The sequence below is a fragment of the Schistocerca cancellata genome, chromosome 1, assembly GCF_023864275.1.
Source record: "Schistocerca cancellata isolate TAMUIC-IGC-003103 chromosome 1, iqSchCanc2.1, whole genome shotgun sequence".
NCBI lineage: Eukaryota > Metazoa > Arthropoda > Insecta > Orthoptera > Acrididae > Schistocerca > Schistocerca cancellata.
In genome coordinates, this window is record NC_064626.1 from 307434049 (window position 1) to 307454099 (window position 20051).

General features: G+C 43.7%; 1 protein-coding gene across 1 annotated transcript in view; it reads right to left on the reverse strand.

The window, feature by feature from the left end:
* The window catches only part of LOC126172829 (glucose dehydrogenase [FAD, quinone]-like), a 220730-nt gene that overhangs the window by 68321 nt on the left and 132358 nt on the right, over nucleotides 1-20051 (reverse strand). Inside the window, exon 4 of the mRNA XM_049920913.1 lies at nucleotides 9082-9367. Within this exon, the coding sequence (XP_049776870.1) occupies nucleotides 9082-9367 (286 nt within the window). The remainder of the gene's footprint in view (nucleotides 1-9081; nucleotides 9368-20051) is intronic.

Below are 20051 nucleotides of genomic sequence, written 5' to 3' on the forward strand. Positions count from 1 at the left end.
ATGTGTTTTACACTCTTTTTTTAACTTACTTCCATCTCACTACGTTACTTTAAATTACTATTGTCACTGAGTTGCTGCTTTGCCTGACCGTTAGCGGCGTTAGCGGCGCGTATCGATATATCCCCTCTCGTAGTATTGTAAGTAGGCTGTTTATAGTTTCTTATTGGCAACGTTACATAGCGCTCTGTATGAAAATCACTGGCTGTGCTGTGTGCAGTCTGTGGATAGTTTGCATTGTTGTCTGCCATTGTAGTGTTTGGCAGCTGGATGTGAACAGCGCGTAGCGTTGCGCAGTTGGAGGTGAGCCGCCAGCAGTGGTGGATGTGGGGAGAGAAATGGCGGAGTTTTGAAATTTGTAAGACTGGATGTCATGAACTGCTGTGTATATTATGATTTTTCAACACTATTAAGGTAAATACATTGTTTGTTCTCTATCAAAATCTTTCATTTGCTAACTATGCGTATCAGTAGTTAGTGCCTTCCGTAGTTTGAATCTTTTATTTAGCTGGCAGTAGTGGCGCTCGCTGTATTGCAGTAGCTCGAGTAACGAAGGTTTTTGGTGAGGTAAGTGATTTGTGAAAGGTATAGGTTAATGTTAGTCAGGGCCATTCTTTTGTAGGGATTTTTGAAAGTCAGTTTGCGTTGCGCTAAAAGTATTGTGTGTCAGTTTAAGCACAGTATTGTACAATTTTTCTAAGGGGACGTTTCAGTATCTTTGCTCGAATGCTATTACTTCTCGCTCATTGTCTGTCGTAAGTTAGGTGGTCGCAGTTCGGGTTGCGAGTTCGGGTCTGTCAGTCAGTAGGAACGCGTCTGGAGCGCAGTCCGGACCTGCTAGTCGGGGAGTTGCAATGCGGCACTAGTGCAGTCGGGTTGGAGCAGCAGTGAGATCTGCGTTGACATGGCTCGCCCGACCAGTGCCGCCACGCGTCACTTGAGCCGGGCCACGGTCTTGGTGGATCGTCCGTCGGTCGTCCTACCGGATGACGCGTTTTGGCTCGCAGATCGTTCATAAGTTGGCTGTGTGTGTGTGCATCGACTCCCGATTTGTCTTCGTGCGTGCTTAGTTAATGTTGGGTATCGTTCAAGTCTTCGTGCAAGTGTTTGTCAAGTTGTGTGTGTAGTTGGCGTTATTTCCTTGACAAGTTATCTTAAATGTTGTCGGCGTACTGCCTCTGAGAGGTCGGTCGTCTCATCGGGCGACGTGTGACTGGTTCTCAGAGCGCTTCTGGGCCCCTTCAATTACCATCTTGTTGAACTTGGGTCGGCCCTTTCTTGGTGCAGGGATGTCGTTTAGCCAGGGGGCGTGTTTCCTCTGCATGGTTGAGTCCGAGCCAGTATTTCCGCCGTCTTGTGTCTGGATGTGAGTGGGAGACGCACCAGCAGTGCAGTCGGGACGGAGCAGCAGTCGCGACGGACCAGCAGGCAGTCGGTCGGTTGCTGCGGACCAGGGAAGATATCTCCGAGCGGTGCAGTCGCTGTGGAGCTCTCCGATCGCTACGGTTCGCCGACCCAGGACTTCAAAGTTGAGTGTGGTTTTAAGTGCCCAAGCCTCGTCTATTCATGTTGTGGTTCGTTTCGGTGGTTCGCTGTGGGGGAGGTTTTCCCGTGACCAACACCGAATGTTTGTACACATTTGATTGAGGATAATGACGTCCGAAACATTTTCTGCTTGAGTTCTAATGTTCCCATTTATGGGAAGCAAGTCGTTGTGTCCGTCGGTCCGTGGCTGTACCCTGTCAGGGTTCCGACGGATCAAGTGTAGTTGGGCTCACCACCTATCGCGCCTAAATGAACAAGGGCAGACCGACCTCCCTGGAGGCTTCTGAGAGCCACTGGTGTTTAATTATCGGTTTTCAGCTGCTTAAAATTTAAGGCTTATGGTTATTTTCTTTTTTCGTAAAAATTTTGCATAATTAATTCTTAAATTTATCTTTCAAGCTTAAACATTGCGGCCTCTGCCTTTAAAAGATTACAGTAATATATTCTAAAATTCTGAAACTTAATTGTGGCCTTCAGCCATTTGTATTGCACCTTGCATATGTTTGTTCTATCTACTTTGTAGCGATGTTTTTTTTAAATTGTTTTATTCCTATCTTAATCGGATTTTTATCTTATTGACTTGTTAAGATTTCCTGTTTCGAGACCTTCAGCCGTGAAAGAGTTGTGCCGCTTGTGTTGTAAAAGTGTTATTAAATTACAATAAATTACAATTAGAAGATGAAACTGACCCCAACCTATTTGGCCCTTTCCACAATCCTAATTACCTGTTCTGCCCAGCGGGTTTAGCGGGCGTATCAGAATCAATTTGCTATTTACCAGACAACTGCTGCTGCTGTCGGTGCTATACTGCGCGTCATCTTGGCTCGGCGATATTCTCGAAATGTAGCTGCACCATTAATGTTGTTTTCATAATAGAGCTTCACCAATAGTGTCCTGCTCCTTTTGTCCAAGCACTCCTACAAGTGCACTGCGACTGGTCAGCTGTGTAAGACTATGAATCACGATGACTAATCACAGAACCTGGTGGTTATAATTGGAACTGGAGCGCGGCCCTGTAACGCATGGAAATCATGCATCCTATACTCTGGATATTAATGCTACCAAGTTTGGTGCGGTAATTAGTTTCCGTGTTATAACGTGTTAAATATGGAAAGTTTAATTGTAACCACCCGGTGCATATTGTATATTATACAACTCTCCCAATACTAATTTTTCTGAGGATTTCTAACATACTACACAGTTTTACATTATCAATTTTTTACATTGCTTTTCCCTTTCCTGATCCTAAACTGAACCTCATATAACATATCCTCAATTTTCTTTTCCATTCTTATGAACTTTATTTTTTTCAGCTGTTTGGATGAATAGCTATTTCTTTGCCAACTTCCCTGATGCTTTTAGAAATTCCGAAGGAATGTTATCGATGCTTTCCGAACTGTTAGATGGCAAGTCTTTCAAAGCTCTGTTAAACGCTGAACCCAATACTGGATCCCGCATGCTGACTAAAATTTCTTCTACTGTTACGTCATCATTCATTTCCTCCCTACTGTAGAGGCTTTCAATGTACCTATTCCACATATCTGCTCTCTCCATAGCATTGAAAATTCGTGTAATTCCTCTTGCTCTCCTGATGTTGACGCCTTTCCTTTTAATTTCAGTCTTTAAATTTTATTATATGCTGAAATACTCTTCAAGACAACCATTTCATTTCTAACTGCTTTTCATTTCTCTTGCAGCCACTTCTCCGTGGTTTTCCTGCACTTCCTCTTCAATCGCAATTTATTTTTATTTCTGCATTAATTTTGTGCATCTTTTATCGATTATTTGAAGAATCTCTTCGATTAGCCAAGATTTCTTCACATTTGCTTTCATCCTACACAGATTTCTCTGCCCAGCTTCTGTGAATGCTCTTTTACTGAAATCCCTATTTCTCTTCAATTAAACTGACTGTTGTGGTATTCATTATCGCAGTGTCTGCCGTCTTAGACACCTCAAGCCGACGTCGTTCCCCAGTACTTCAGTATCCCACTTCTCTCCACGTTGTTTCTTATGGACGATGCTTTTAAACTTCAGACTGCTCTCCATCACTGCTAAATCATGATGTAATTCTATATCTGGTCCTGCCTACTCCTTAAAATGCAACATTTCAGCCCGGAATCTCTGCCTAACTATAATGTATCCAGCTAGAATATTCCATGTTATCCAGCCTTTTTCATGTGTACCATCTGTTCGTGTGTATTTTCAACAGATTATTCGTTGTTACTGGCTGAAATTTATTGCAGAGCTCTGTTTGTTGTTCTTTCTTATGTAAAGATACAGGCAAAATTTGAAAATGATCATCACAGAAACATTCTTCCCAGTGCATGATGATTATTTGTTCTAGCTAGATCAATGTTTCATACCGAATACACAGGCTGCTCGTAGCCACACATTCTCAATTATCTCATCATCAGATCGTTTGTGGAGTCATATTTGCTGATCTCTTCTCACTTCTATTATCCTATAATTCCACGCACGTTAGGTTTCGGTCTCAAACTGAAGCGCCAAAGAAACTGGTATAGGCATCCGTATTCAAATACAGAGATTTAGACAGGTAGAATACGGCGCTGCGGCCGACAACGCCTATATAAGGCAACAAGTGTCTGGCCCAGTTGTTAGATCGTTTACTGCTGCTACAATGTCAAGTTATCAAGATTTAAATGAGTTTGAACGTAGTGTTACAGTCGGCGCACGAGCGATGGGACTCAGCAACTCCAAGGTAGCGATGAAGTGGGGATTTTCCGTTACGACCATTTGATGAGTGCACTGTGAATATAAGGAATCCGGTAAAACATCAAATCTCCAATATCGCTGTGGCCGGAAAAAGATCCTGCAAGAACGGGACCAACGACAACTGAAGAGAATCGTCCAACGTGACAGAAGTGCAACCCTTCCTCAAATTGCTGCAGATTTCGCTGCTGTGCCATCAACAAGTGTCAGAGTGCGAACCATTCAACGAAACACCATCGATATGGGGTTTCGGAGCCGAAGACCCACTCGTGTACGCCTGATGACTGCACGTCACGCTACCAAACTCCGTAGACATGAATATTATTGAGCATATCTGGGATGCCTTGCAGCATGCTGTTCAGAAGAGATCTCCACCCTTTTATACCCTTACGGATTTATAGACAGCACTGCAAGATTCGTGGTGTGAGTTCCCTCCAGCACTACATCAGACATTAGTTGAGTCCATGCCACGTCGTGTTCCGGCACATCTGAGAGTTCGCGGGGGACGTGTACGATATTAGGCAGGTGTACCAGCTTCTTTGGCTCTTCAGTTTATAGGGAGTAGTCAAATGAAAACGTTACAGATGGGAAAAAATTGACCGTTTGCGACTAAGATACTGAGCGTTCCGTACAAATGTTATGTACAGGGTGTTTCAAAAATGACCGGTATATTTGAAACGGCAATAAAAACTAAACGAGCAGCGATAGAAATACACCGTTTGTTGCAATATACTTGGGACAACAGTACATTTTCAGGCGGACAAACTTTCGGATTTACAGTAGTTACAATTTTCAACAACAGATGGCGCTGCAAGTGATGTGAAAGATATAGAAGACAACGCAGTCTGTGGGTGCGCCATTCTGTACGTCGTCTTTCTGCTGTAAGCGTGTGCTGTTCACAACGTGCAAGTGTGCTGTAGACAACATGGTTTATTCCTTAGAACAGAGGATTTTTCTGGTGTTGGAATTCCACCGCCTAGAACACAGTGTTGTTGCAACAAGACGAAGTTTTCAACGGAGGTTTAATGTAACCAAAGGACCGAAAAGCGATACAATAAAAGATCTGTTTGAAAAATTGCAACGGACTGGGAACGTGACGGATGAACGTGCTGGAAAGGTAGGGCGACCGCGTACGGCAACCACAGAGGGCAACGCGCAGCTAGTGCAGCAGGTGATCCAACAGCGGCCTCAGGTTTCCGTTCGCCGTGTTGCAGCTGCGGTCCAAATGACGCCAACGTCCACGTATCGTCTCATGCGCCAGAGTTTACCCCTCTATCCATACAAAATTCAAACGCGGCAACCCCTCAGCGCCGCTACCATTGCTGCACGAGAGACATTCGCTAACGATATAGTGCACAGGATTGATGACGGCGATATGCATGTGGGCAGCATTTGGTTTACTGACGAAGCTTATTTTTACCTGGACGGCTTCGTCAATAAACAGAACTGGCGCATATGGGGAACCGAAAAGCCCCATGTTGCAGTCCCATCGTCCCTGCATCCTCAAAAAGTACTGGTCTGGGCCGCCATTTCTTCCAAAGGAATCATTGGCCCATTTTTCAGATCCGAAACGATTACTGCATCACGCTATCTGGACATTCTTCGTGAATTTGTGGCGGTACAAACTGCCTTAGACGACACTGCGAACACCTCGTGGTTTATGCAGGATGGTGCCCGGCCACATCGGACGGCCGACATCTTTAATTTCCTGAATGAATATTTCGATGATCGTGTGATTGCTTTGGGCTATCCGAAACATACAGGAGGCGGCGTGGATTGGCCTCCCTATTCGCCAGGCATGAACCCCTGTGACTTCTTTCTGTGGGGACACTTGAAAGACCAGGTGTACCGCCAGAATCCAGAAACAATTGAACAGCTGAAGCAGTACATCTCATCTGCATGTGAAGCCATTCCGCCAGACTCGTTGTCAAAGGTTTCGGGTAATTTCATTCAGAGACTACGCCATATTATTGCTACGCATGGTGGATATGTGGAAAATATCGTACTATAGAGTTTCCCAGACCGCAGCGCCATCTGTTGTTGAAAATTGTAACTACTGTAATTTCGAAAGTTTGTCTGCCTGAAAATGTACTGTTGTCCCAAGCATATTGCAACAAACGGTGTATTTCTATCGCTGCTCGTTTAGTTTTTATTGCCGTTTCAAATATACCGGTCATTTTTGAAACACCCTGTATATAAATAGTTCAAGAATGATTTAATTTCAAGTTTGAAGTCAGATAAAAAATGGCAAAAGATATTTTGCTCGTTTGATATAATTCCAAATTACAAATTTTCGGTTTTTGCCTTTGGCTGTATCGTGAAACCTTGATTTTTGGCAAATTTCACGATTCTGAGTTGCGAAAAGTATCCTGTAGGTTTCAATGAGTGAGTTTACTAGTATCAAAATATGTGACGGAAATAATCGTACATTTTGGTTTCACTGATTTAGAAGCTAACGTTTATTACACCTTCAGGTGGCTACAGACCTTAATATGTGACATAAAAATATTCAACTTGATTCAGTCTACCCGTTACTGAGGGCTTAACAGATTGATAGGTAGACAGTCAGGTAACAAATGACAAAATGACGAAAAACCTTTTCTTCGTGTGATTTAATTACAAATTAATAATTTTTGGATTTTTTCCTGTACTTGTACAATGAAACGTTGCTTCTTGGAAAATTTCATGATCCTAAATCTATAGGAATTGCCCTATAGGTTTTGAGGGGTGAGTTTGCAAGTATCAAAATATATAACACAAATGGCCGTACATTATGATTGCATTCACTTAGAAGATATAATTTATTATACCACCAATGGACCGTAGACCTTAGTATGTGACATAAATTTCAACTTGATATGTCCACCCGTATCTGGGAATAAGTTCTTAACAGACGGACGGACAGACAGACGGTCTCATTACGAATGAGAAAAAATTATTTTTTCAAGTGATATAAGTAGAAATAAACGCTTTTCGGATTTTGTCGTTTGGTTGTAGTGCGGAACCTTGCTTCTTTGCAAATTTCATCATTCTAGATGACAGCAAAGTATTCAGTAGGTTTTGATGCGTGAGTTTGCGAGTGTCGAAATATGGCCGTATTGCATTGACTCAGAAGCTTCACTTCTTTAAATTGCCTAGACATCGTAGACTTCAATGTGTGACATAAATTTCAACTTGATACGTTTAACTAAGAAGGGATTTGAACAGTCAGACGAACAGACAGACAGAGGGCCAACGAAGTGATCCTATAGGGGTGCCGTTTTTACCAACTGAAATACGGAACGCTAAAAAGTAAGTAAACAGTGTATTATTTAAGAAATAATGAGACAAGACGGCCAGTGTCCTCATGGAAAAATGTTTACGGTTGCATACGGAGCCTTGGTTGTACTCAGGCATGCACTTTTCCGTCCGAAGCAAATCGACAGCCGCGAATGTCTTTCTTCAGGGCTCCAGAAATATGGAAATCGCATGGGAAAGATCGAACCGTACGCAGGATATGTAAGGGCTTCCCAGTGACAATCCTGAGGCGTAGACGAAACATATTTGGCAGTATAGGGGATGGTGAACGATCGCTACTTTAAATAAAAAAAAGAAGGCAGTAATTGAGAGGGAGGCTTGTGTACAATTCAAGTATACTGTTACTCAGCACTCATATTTGTGTTGCCTCCAAAATGCTGGAAAAGTTAGAGAGTTAGGCAGTTTGATGAACCCCAAGACTGCATGTCGAATAGATGATAATAAATAACAAGATGAGCGGTTTCATCAAGACATGAAAATGGCCAGTGGAATACCAGTAAGATAGGAGACTGCTGTTGATCGTCTCTGCGAGACGTATAACAGACAATTCATTGAAAACAAGCTTTAAGGGGAAAAATAAAGAAAATAAAAGACAATGAACACATAATTACTTTCAATAGAGACGTGCTTTTCATGACTACGCTCCAATAAAAGCATTTTTCATACTGTTTTGCTAATTTTCTGGTTCATACAAGTAGCATTGGTCAGTACTGTACGTGATAAAATAAATTCAGAGATGGATTTAATGCGCAAAAAAGTATGACAGTAAGCTATGTCCTAAGAAAAAGTAATCAGAAATATTTTATTGGCTTTTTGCCATTGATTTTACTGTACACTACCGTGCAGACGAGAAGAAACGCCATTGGTAAAGTGAGCTAAAATCTTGGTGAGACATTTCAAGCTGTGGCATGTAGTCACTCAAGAGGTCTATGTCCATTTTATGAAATTTAAAATGTTGAACGGTGGTGATATGGATGCTGGATAAACATGTAATGGTCACTATATGTATGGCAACTGCTTTATTAAAGATCTGTAAAAAGTTACAAAAGGTAAGAGTAACACAGTCATATTGGCTAAAAAAATAAACAAGAGGATATAATAAACAGTGCATGAAAAACACATACCAAAATAATAAAATGCCTGCTAGGTGGCGTTAGTGGAATGTGTCAAATTCACATGACCGCATAGTGCCTATATGAAGTTTTTCTCCCTCACTTGGTATGTGTTTATCATTCACTCTTTATTGCCCTTTTTTGTTTGTTTTTTAGATACTCTCACCATGCTACTTTTGAGTTCTGTAACCTTTTATGGATATTCTAATAATGCGTGTATTCGAAAAGCGTCAGTAAAGCTGTTTCCTTACAACTGGTAACTATTAAGTATTTCTCCAGCGTCCATGCCATTTCTGCTCAAATTTAATATATTCTTTGTATGTCTCGTAGTTTTTTGCACGGTCATCACCTGAAACACCGGAAACACTTATGAATAAGCCTGTGTCTCCCCATTCTATACCTGGCAATGTGAGAGGCCCTTTGCCACGTAACAGGTAGTCGAACCAGTTGGCCGGGTTGAGGGCGTCCCTCTTGTCGATGATGGTGACCGACTCGTTGACGGTGAAAGTGATTCCGCCCATGGCGGGGTGGTCCTGCAGGTTCTGCCCCACGGCTGGCAGGTCCTGCACGACGGGGATTCCCAGGCTCTCCAAGTGGTCGCGGGGTCCCACGCCGGACAGCATCAGCAGCTGCGGGGAGTTGATGGCGCCCGCAGACAGGATCACCTCCTTGTCTGCCAGCACCTCCTGGTACCGGCAACACAACAGCGTCCACATTTTCAATAATAAGCAGCAAATTCTTCACCAAAAACAAAATACACTACTGGCCATTAAAATTGCTACACAAAGAAGAAATGCAGATGATAAACGGCTATTCATTGGACAAATATATTATACTAGAACTGACATGTGATTACATTTTCACGCAGTTTGGGTGCATAGATCCTGAGAAATCAGTACCCAGAACAACCACCTCTGGCCGTAATAACTGCCTTGATATGCCTGGGCATAGAGTCAAACAGAGCTTGGATGGCGTGTACAGGTACAGCTGCCCATGCAGCTTCGACACGATACCACACTTCATCAAGAGTAGTGACTGCCGTATTGTGACGAGCCAGTTATTCGTCCACCATTGACCAGAAGTTTATAATTGGTGAGATATCTGAAGAATGCGCTGGCCAGGACAGCAGTCGAACATTTACTGTATCCAGAAAGACCCGTACAGGACCTGCAACATGCGGTCGTGCATTATCCTGCTGAAATGTAGGGTTTTGCAGGGAGCGAATGAAGGGTAGAGCCACGGGTCGTAACACATCTGAAATGTAACGTCCACTATTCAGAGTGCCGTCAATGCGAACAAGAGGTGACCGAGACGTGTAACCAATGGCACCCCATACCATCACGCCGGGTGATACGCCAGTATGGCGATGACCAATACACTCTTTCAATGCGCGTTCACCGCGATATCGCCAAACACGGATGCGACCGTCATGATGCTGTAAACAGAACCAGAATTCATCCGAAAAAAATGACGTTTTGCCATTCGTGCACCCAGGTTCGTCGTTGAGTACACCATCGCAGGCACTCCTGTCTGTGATGCAGCGTCAAGGGTAACCGCAGCCATGGTCTCAGAGCTGACAGTCCATGCTGCTGCAAACGTCGTCGAACTGTTCGTCCAGATGATTGTTGTCTTGCAAACGTCCCCATCTGTTGACTCAGGGATCGAGACGTGGCTGCACAATCCGTTACAGCCATGCGGATAAGATGCCAGTCATCTCGACTGCTAGTGATACGAGGCCGTTGGGATCCAGCACGGCGTTCCGTATTACCATCCTAAACCCACCGATTCCATATTCTGCTAACAGTCATTGGATCTCGACCAACGCGAACAGCAATGTCGCGATACGATAAACCGCAATTGTGATAGGCTACAATCCGACCATTATCAAAGCCGGAAACGTGATGGTACGCATTTCTCCTCCTTACACGAGGCATCACAACGTTTCACCAGGCAACGCCGGTCAACTGCTGTTTGTGTATGAGAAATCGGTTGGCAACGTTCCTCATGTCAGCACGTTGTAGGTGTCGCCGCCGGCGCCAACCTTGTGTGAATGCTCTGAAAAGCTAATCATTTGCATATTACAGCATCTTCTTCCTGTCGGTTAAATTTCGCGTCTGTAGCACGTCGTCTTCATGGTGTAGCAGTTTTAGTGCCCAATAGTGTAGTATGCCTGATGAAGCTTAAACTAGTCTCGTGTTCTCATGAAGAAGGATTCCTGTTAAAAACTGAATAAATACGCAGTGTGAGAATGGAATGTACCAGGCTTGTTTGCAGCTTCCAACTGTCAGCCTAAGTCCGTGGGAAGTTACATTACAAAGACATAGTCACCTCACGAGTTTATTGTTGTGCGGAACTGCATCATTATCACCAGAAGCTGGACACATGTTTTCACCTTTGATGTACAAAATAACAAATTTGCCCTTCCGCCGATCCTGATTTATTATTTAATGCGAATACAAGGTTGGTACCTTTTAAAAGGGGTCCAAGTGATTCGTTACTGCATTCTTCTACCTAACCGAGCTTGTGCTCCGTTTCCAATGACCACGTTGCCGACTGGATATTAAACAATAATCTTCCTCCTTATGCTTTTTTCCGATTGTGTGGAAAATACGACTGTGTTACATTCTAAGGGGCTCACTCAAAAAAGTCTATGGCAGAGAAAACCTCTGTGGTACCATAAATCGATAGCAGTATAGTCTATATTGCTCCAGATAAAAGACGTGGCACCAGCATATGCAGAGATTGGGCACAAATGGGCAAACACCGTGAGAAAGGCATGCTTGAACGTAACTTTAGATGCTAGCCAAGCCTGCAGGTTACGTTGCGGTATTTGACCACTAACAACACCTGTGCAGTGTCTTCAGCAGTACGTTTCAAGCACCAGTCGGGGTTAGAACAGTGTAATGTGTAGTTGTGAGTGCAGTGTGGCGGAACTAAGTAACTTCGAACGTGGAAAAATTGTTGGTGCTCTTGCGGTAGGTGCATTCGTTAACAATGGAGCCAAGAGGCACAATATTGAAGCTTTATACCGCATGCATGAAAAGCGGAAAGACAGCATCTGCTATGTCACAACGTGGTCGTAAGTGTGTGCTGAGTGAAGTGGACTGTGACGACAAATAAGAGGATGACAGTCACTACAGATCTGAATGCCGCACAATCAAACCCTGATAGCACCAAAACAACAAGAAGGGTATTCCATAAGCATGGAATCTCAGAACGAGGTGGAATTCTGAAACCTATCGTAAGTGAAGCAAATTCCTGTAGCAGGAAACTGTGGTGCCGAATTCATAAGACCTCGACTATTTGTTCGGATGAATCTTGTTGCACACTCTTTCCACTTTCTGGCAGAGTTCATATCTACGATGCCGCGTTTCTGCCCAGGACTATGTGACCATTTTGGCTGATCAAGTCCACCCCACAATACAATGTTTGTTCAGCAATGGTGATGCCATGTTTCGGCAGGGCTTCTGTTCACAGAGCTCTCATCGTCCAGAACTGCTTTTGTGAGCACGATGATGAATTGTCGCATCTCCCTTGGCCAGAATATCACCAGATCTCAAAATTATTTAGCCTTTTCGTCTATTCTGGAGAGAAGGTGCGCGATTACCATTCACTTCCGTCATCCTGACTTAACCTGGCAATATTTTGCAGAAATATTGTATAAAAATTATACAGGGCTTTTATTTCTCCATTCCGAGACGAGTAGGAAATTGTTTTGAATGCCAACAGTTATTCTACACCGTATTAGCTATGGTAATGTGTCATGTTTGTGACATTTCCATATTTTTTTCACCCCCCTGTAGATCGTTCTCCTTCACGTTACCTGGGTTGGATGTGCTCCACGTACGCCAGATGAACAGAGGAGAACCACGCTAGAACTTAAACCGCAGTTTCCAGTGAACAAGGCATTGTCGAATGTTCCCAGACGAGCGAGGCCTTTGTGAAGGAGTATTCACCCAGTGTGCCGCCGGGAATACAAAGCAACGTTTCGAAGCTGATGATACGCCGTTTGGCAGAAGGTGAGACCAGAGGCTTACGCGACTTATTTGGCCAGGTCAGCTGCTGTGCTGTGTGGGTGTGAGTTTAGGGCAATTTAGACTCTAAGGTGTACTACATTTCCCAACTTTAGTGATAGTTATTTCACCGAGATAAGAGGGGCAATGTTAAGGTACTGGATTCGTATCAGGGAAAATGACATTTCAAACAGCCTCTCCGACGATCCTGATTTACATTTCTTGTGGTCCCCCTAAATCGCTTAAGGAAAATCCTGACCGTTTCTCTTCGCCATCCATCTCTAATCCGAGCTTCTGCGTCGTTTCTTGTGACCTCCTCGTCAATGGTGTGTTAAACTCTAATCTTACTTCACCTGTTGATGTTTCTCCTCTCCTGCAATCTTCTCCACAGCCATGAAATGTCGCAGCTCTCGACACAGAACTGTCTGTGGTGACTGTGGTTGGCCTCTAATCTTCCAGTGAAGTGGCTGTGCTTAATGTCACGCAAATGCTTTCGCTACGGCGTCCTAGCTGTCTACAGATCAAGTACAATGTGACAAAAAGGACATAAAACGTGGTTGAAATCACTACTCCCGAGACAGACTAGTACCCGAAAACATCGATCTCGTGGTATCGTGTCACTACGTTACGTTTCTCTATATTGTCTCGCCATATTCCAGGCTACATCGTATCACTACGACTCATCGTCGGTCTGGGATTTCTTTTACAGATATGAGTATGCTTTTCGTTACATAACACAGTTCGCTTCTCAGATAAAAGACGTAGCGCCAGCATATGCAGAGATTGGACACAAGTGGGCAAACACCGTGAAAAAGGCACGCTTGAACGTACCTTTAGATGCTAGCGAAGCTTGCAGGTTACGTTATGGTATTTGACCACTAACGGCACCTGTGCAGTGTCTTCAGCAGTACGTTTCAAGCGCCAGTCGGGGCTAGAACAGTGTAATGTATTGTTGTGACTGCAGTGTGGCGGAACTAAGTGACTTCGAACGCGGGAAAATTGTTGGTGCTCTTGCAGTAGGTGCATTCGTTAACAATGGAGCCAAGAGGCACAATATTTAAGATTTATACCGAATGCATGAAAAACGGAAAGACATCACGCGTCATTCAGTGTATCGCTAACACGAGTTCGCTTTTGCTTGAACGCATGTATCGAGTAGTCATAATTAAAATGCAATTATTCACAGACGTAATTATCGTATGTTTAGGAAACTTTGTAGATATTCTAATAAGTTACTGCGAATACCATTTACACTGGAAAAAATAGTTCCTATTAATGCCAACAGGTGTAATTCAGCATTGTATACCGTTTTTATAATGGTAAGACACTCAAGCTATCATTTTACAAGCCTTAACGTGTGTCAGTAGTATGACTATCGAGAAAACAGATCGTGTACTGTTTAGTGAAACTGTTTTATGTGAACGGCAGCAATTAAAGTGCCATATTGAGAGTGTCGTCAACAGAAAGATCTGAAGAGAGACCCGATGTCATTAAATGGCTTCAAGAAAATGATAGTGAAATTGGAAAACGCGGGTGAGCTTGGTATGACGCCTGGAAGAGGAAGGCGTCCTATCCCGGTGGCACCTATTGACGACTGACTGAACTGAACTGATCACGCAGCACACAGCATGTAGCCTGGGTAGTGCTAGTGCTGGTTCAGTCTCACGAAAATTATCCATCCAGTGGCCAACAGTACGGAAAGTTTTGCGGTCTGTATTACACTGGTACCTGTTATCCAGATGGTACAAGAGCTGAACTCTCATGGTCCGCAGCAACTTTCTGATTTGCTCTTACGTTTCTGGCACTGATCGAAGATGATGACATGCGGCCGAACAATATTCTACGGAGTGACGAGGCCCATCTTATACTACAGAACTGGCGAATTTAGTGTTCATTTAAACCGAATGTCGTGCACGAAGAGCCATTGGACCTGCACTGTGACCGTGCGGGTGTGGATTCAAAGGCCCTTTATTCTCGGTCCGTTCTTCTTTGAAGATTATACAACCAGAGGGACCGTCACGTCTGCATGTTATCGAAACCTTCCTGTACAGCCTGTGATTCCTGCTCTCGAAGAGCGCAATTGTGTGAAAACCAATGTTTTCATGCAAGATGAATCAACACCTCATGTCACTCACCAGTGGAAGATATGCTTACTGCAACTTTTCAGTAACGTCTTTTTTCCAGAGGTTTCTCAGATGCATGGCCTGCAAGATCACCTGACAGGAATCCATGTGACTTTTGACTCTGGGGATATATAAATGTTCAAATGTGTGTGAATTACCAAGGAACCAAACTAATCAGGTCATCGGTCCCTAGAATTACACACTACTTAAACTAACTTATACCCATGCCCGTGAGAGGACACGAAAATCCGATGGGAGATCTGGGATTATTTAAAAGAATCCATTTATCAATAATTCCTTCGATCTCTACCTCAACTGGAGGCCAATATAAAGGAACACTTTGCTCAGACTCCTACGAAACTGCTGCGAGCAACTGTTGGTAAGGTCGTTTCAAGGGTTCTGCTTCTCTTCGACGTCTCTAGTGCTCATATTCTATTTGTCTTCCTTAAATTCACAGAGCTACATTTGCACGTGGTGATCAAAATTGGAACTGATTCTTCTGCAGAGTATTTTCATATTTCATAACAGTCATGTGTGGAATAATATGTAGAACCCCCCTCGTTGCTGACAACGAATCATCAGCAGCGGTGCTCCGCCTTGGTTGGTGACAGCGCATCAGCAGCATCATTGCGTTCGGAATGTGTGGGCCGGGATAATTGGCTACCGTCTTTTAGGACCAGTCCTTCTTCCACGTCGTCTAACAGGCCGAAACTATCGATATTTGTAGTTTGTGGCTTTGTCTCCCCTGCTGGAAGAAGTGCCATTGATGTTTCGAAGGAGTATGTGTTTTCTACATGATGGTGCTCCAGCCCACTTCATCATTAACGTCGGTACGCATCTCAATCGTCTTTTCCCTGGTCGATGGATCAGACGAGGGTGTCCAGTAGCGTGGCCTGCTCGTTCACCAGATCTCAACCGTGCGATTTATGGTTATGGGGTCATCTCAAAAGTATCGTGCATGCAGAGTCCATTCCAGACGTGGAGAGGAGGAGGAGGAGGAGATTAGTGTTTAACGTCCCGTCGACAACGAGGTCATTAGAGACGGAGCGCAAGCTCGGGTGAGGGAAGGATGGAGAAGGAAAATCGGCCGTGCCCTTTCAAAGGAACCATCCCGGCATTTGCCTGAAACGATTTAGGGAAATCACGGAAAACCTAAATCAGGATAGCCGGAGACGGGATTGAACCGTCGTCCTCCAGATGTGGAGACACTGGAGCAGTGTATTCATGCTGCGTTTGACACCGTTCGGATACAGCCTGGCCGACATGAACGTGTGAGACAGAACATGCTACGGCGCCTACACGCATGCGTTGGGGCACATGGAAATAATTTTCAACATATACGGTAATGTGGTTGCATGGTCCAGCGCGTATTAGATAGCAGTCTCTGTAATAATGTATGATTGAGTAAATGGTCTCTAGTAAGGAAACTATGCATTTCCGGACATAAGTTCCTGGGGCATTTTTTGTTCCGTATTCTCTCATCAGAGTTTGTACACCGTGGAAAAAGTCACCCTGTATAACCGTATTGCAAGCACAGGGAAGAAATTGGGTCAAGTTAACTGGCACGAACAATATTTGTTTGGAGGGCCTTCGAAGTACCATTTGATGACACTGTGAAACCGTATCAGTAACCATTTGACGAAATGAATAAACACCCAAGAGCAGCATTTGTTATATAAAATGTGAATTACTCTTTGACCTATTGATACACATACACGTTATGTGTCTTTAATGCAGTGCTTCTGCATCCTCGTGCCATTCATCATTGCTGATTCTGCCGCCTTTAGGGACAGTTTCACACCTCAAAGGCACGAGAGTGCCGTGAACCTCTGAAAATCCACCAAATACTTATTGAATCCATCCCATACAGAACTGCTGCTGCATTGAGCTCAATACTTGGACCAATGCGCTATCAAGCAGGAGGTCGTAATGCTTTGACCCCTCATTGTATTCATGATCACAGTTTCTGGTCAAACTATACAGACCTAAGACAAAAAATGGTTCAAATGGCTCTAAGCACCATGGGACTTAACATCTAAGGTCATCAGTCCCCGAGACTTAGAACTACTTAAACCTAACTAACGTAAGGACATCATACACATCCATGCCCGAGGCAGGATTCGAACCTGCGACTGTAGCAGCAGCGCGGTTTCGGACTGAAGCGCCTAGAACCACTCGGCCACAGCGGCCAGCGAACTAACACAGTTTATGTAGCATCTGTTGTTACTTTAAATAACTGGACAAGATAATACGAAAAAGTTTGTTATGATATTTCAATGATGTTAGCTGACAAAGATTACGACATCACTGTAATAAATAAATGCACGGTCACAGTCATAGAAATGTCGTGGACAATAGAGGGATAGTACCTGGTACACACATCAGTTTCTCTCCTTCACGTAAGTAAACTGGAGTGTGTAGTTACTCTTGCTGAAACTACAGTTGACCTTAGGGTGTAGTAATTCCAGCATCAGTATTTGGACGGAAAACTGAAGAAACTGTGAAGTACCGAAGTTGTGTACAGTTCAAACTATTGTTACTACTACATTCTTCTGCCCAGGCACTTAAGCCGAAGAGTAACATCCTGATCAAAAACATGGTTGAACATCCGAGTTTCCAAAGCAGTTGTGCAACAGAATTTGAGAAAGCAGAGATCACGTGCAGGTGCATCGAGCTTCTATTTTATAAATGGGTTGTGTTCGTGCACGTGGAGGCACTCTAGCTGTCACACCAGGATCATTAATTCAGCTGCTCCCTGCGATATCTCCTACTGTAAAGCACAGCAGAGAAAAGCTTTAGGGCTGTGTATATGTGAACCCTAAAGGGTACGAGAGAAAAGCTTTAGCCCTCCAGACTTACAAATTCAGATAAAAGGTAGCGGTGGTGATAGACAGGCGAGTGAAAATGCGTTATTGAGCAGGTCCACCATCAGTGCAACATTGGGTTGAAATTGCCGAAACGTAATTCCGCATTTCCTTTAAACGCTAAGTAAATAATAGCACGAGAAAGTGGCGTATTGTACCTCGTATGAACTTACGGTCTTAAATTAGAGGAGGCAGGACATTAGAACGATGAATGCAGATTGCTCCTCTTGTATGAATACCATATTATCATTCTGTATTGTATCGTGAACACACGGCAATTAGTAAAATGAACGACAGTTTTTCATTGAATATACCGGGTGATCAAAAAGTCAGTATAAATTTGAAAACTTAATAAACCACGGAATAATGTAGATAGGTAAAAATTGACACACATGCTTGGAAAGACTTTGGGTTTTATTAGAACAAACAAAAAAAATACAAGGTATTGCTAGACGCGTGAAAGATCTCTTGCGCGCGTCGTTTGGTGATGAGCGTGTGCCTAGCCGCCACTTTCATCACGCTTGGCCTCCCAGGTCTCCAGACCTCAGTCCGTGAGATTATTGGCTTTGGGGTTACCTGAAGTCGCAATTATATCGTGATCGACCGACATTTCTAGGGTTGCTGAAAGACAACATCCGACGCCAGTGCCTAACAATAACTCCGGGCATGCTTTACAGTGCTGTTCACAACATTATTCCTCGACTACAGCTATTGTTGGTGAATGACGGTGGACATATTGAGTATTTCCTGTAAAGAACACCATCTTTGCTTTGTCTTACTTTGTTATGCTAATTATTGCTATTCTGATCAGATGAAGCGCCATCTGTCGGACATTTTTTGAACGTTTCTATCGTTTTAGTTCTAATAAAACCCCATGTCATTCCAAGCATGTGTGTCAATTTCTACCTCTCTGTCTACATTATTCCGTGATTTATTCAGTTTTCAAAGTTACACTTACTTTTTGATCACCCGGTATGTGAGGTACTCAAATAAGAAATATCTAGCGAAACTGGCCGTTGCCTTTCAAGTATTTTCTTTATCACTCTCGCCTTTATCGCCGTTGCGTTTAATGTCCGCTGTGCATTAACTTCGATGTAATTACAATACTGAATTGTACATGGCACACATTTCAGTTACTTTTCTTTGTCTATGTAAAATAAAAGGCGTAACTCTCACTGGAACTCGAGTTGACCTCAGATCGTAATAAATGCTGCAGCTGCAGTATCAGAACGTAGTATCATAAATGTGTTCGTGGAACTGCTCCTGCAGTGCACACACAGCGCGCTAGCTTGCGAATCAACAAGATGAACAACACACGGATCGAATCTGTGAAGCGTGTTAACGACCATGATTGGTACACAGGCCGGCCTCAGTTTTCAGTATAATGTTTAGGAAATTTCCCACGCTAGGAAATGCTGGGGCGGCTCCAACTTCAGTCTTAGAGAATGCAGTATCAAAGAATTAGAATACAAGTGCGTTAACACAAAAAATGAAGAACATCACCCATAGGCAAACGGGGCTCAACACTTTACTCCATTAGGTTACCTTGGCGACTGTGGCGTCAGGAATGGCAACTGGCAACAGACTTAAATGATAAAATAAAATTTTCCGAATCTTGTAAAGCGGACCCCACGATAGACTGGATAAATGCTAAGAAAAGAAAAGAAAGATGATAAATGACTTCAAGGCAAGTGAAATCCCGAAAACGGTATTAAAAGCAAAGCATAAGTGTACGGCGGAAACAGATAAGTGTCGATGGAGGACCATACACACATCAAAAAAAGTTTTGCATCACCCCGGTTCGCAGAACTCCTGAAGATAGACGTTGACTGTGGATATTTGTATCACAGACACAGTCGGCCGGAGTGGCCGTGCGGTTCTAGGCGCTACAGTCTGGCACCGCGCTGCCGCTACGGTCGCAGGTTCGAATCCTGCCTCGGGCATGGATGTGTGTGATGTCCTTAGGTTAGTTAGGTTTAAGTAGTTTTAAGTTCTAGGGGACTGATGACCTCAGAAGTTAAGTCGCATAGTTCTCAGAGCCATCTGCCAACCATCAGACACAGTCCCTTTGACTGTTCAGAGATGTCACTAAACCCGCCCAAAGATGTAAACAACCATGCATGAGGAGCGCCTATTAGACAGAGTGGGTCCGACAGCCGAACAGTTCCAGTCATTTCACCAGGAAGGAGGTACACGGCCGTGTTGTCTGTAGTTCAACCAAGCCTAGACCGTGAATACAGCGGCCCGATCGCGTCCGCATTGTTACTTTATGACAGAAAGAGCTCTCAACAAGGAAAGTTTCGAGGCGTCTCGGAGCTTTTCGTGCAGCCACAGGACGCCGTGTTTCGACTCAAACTGTGCGCAATAGGC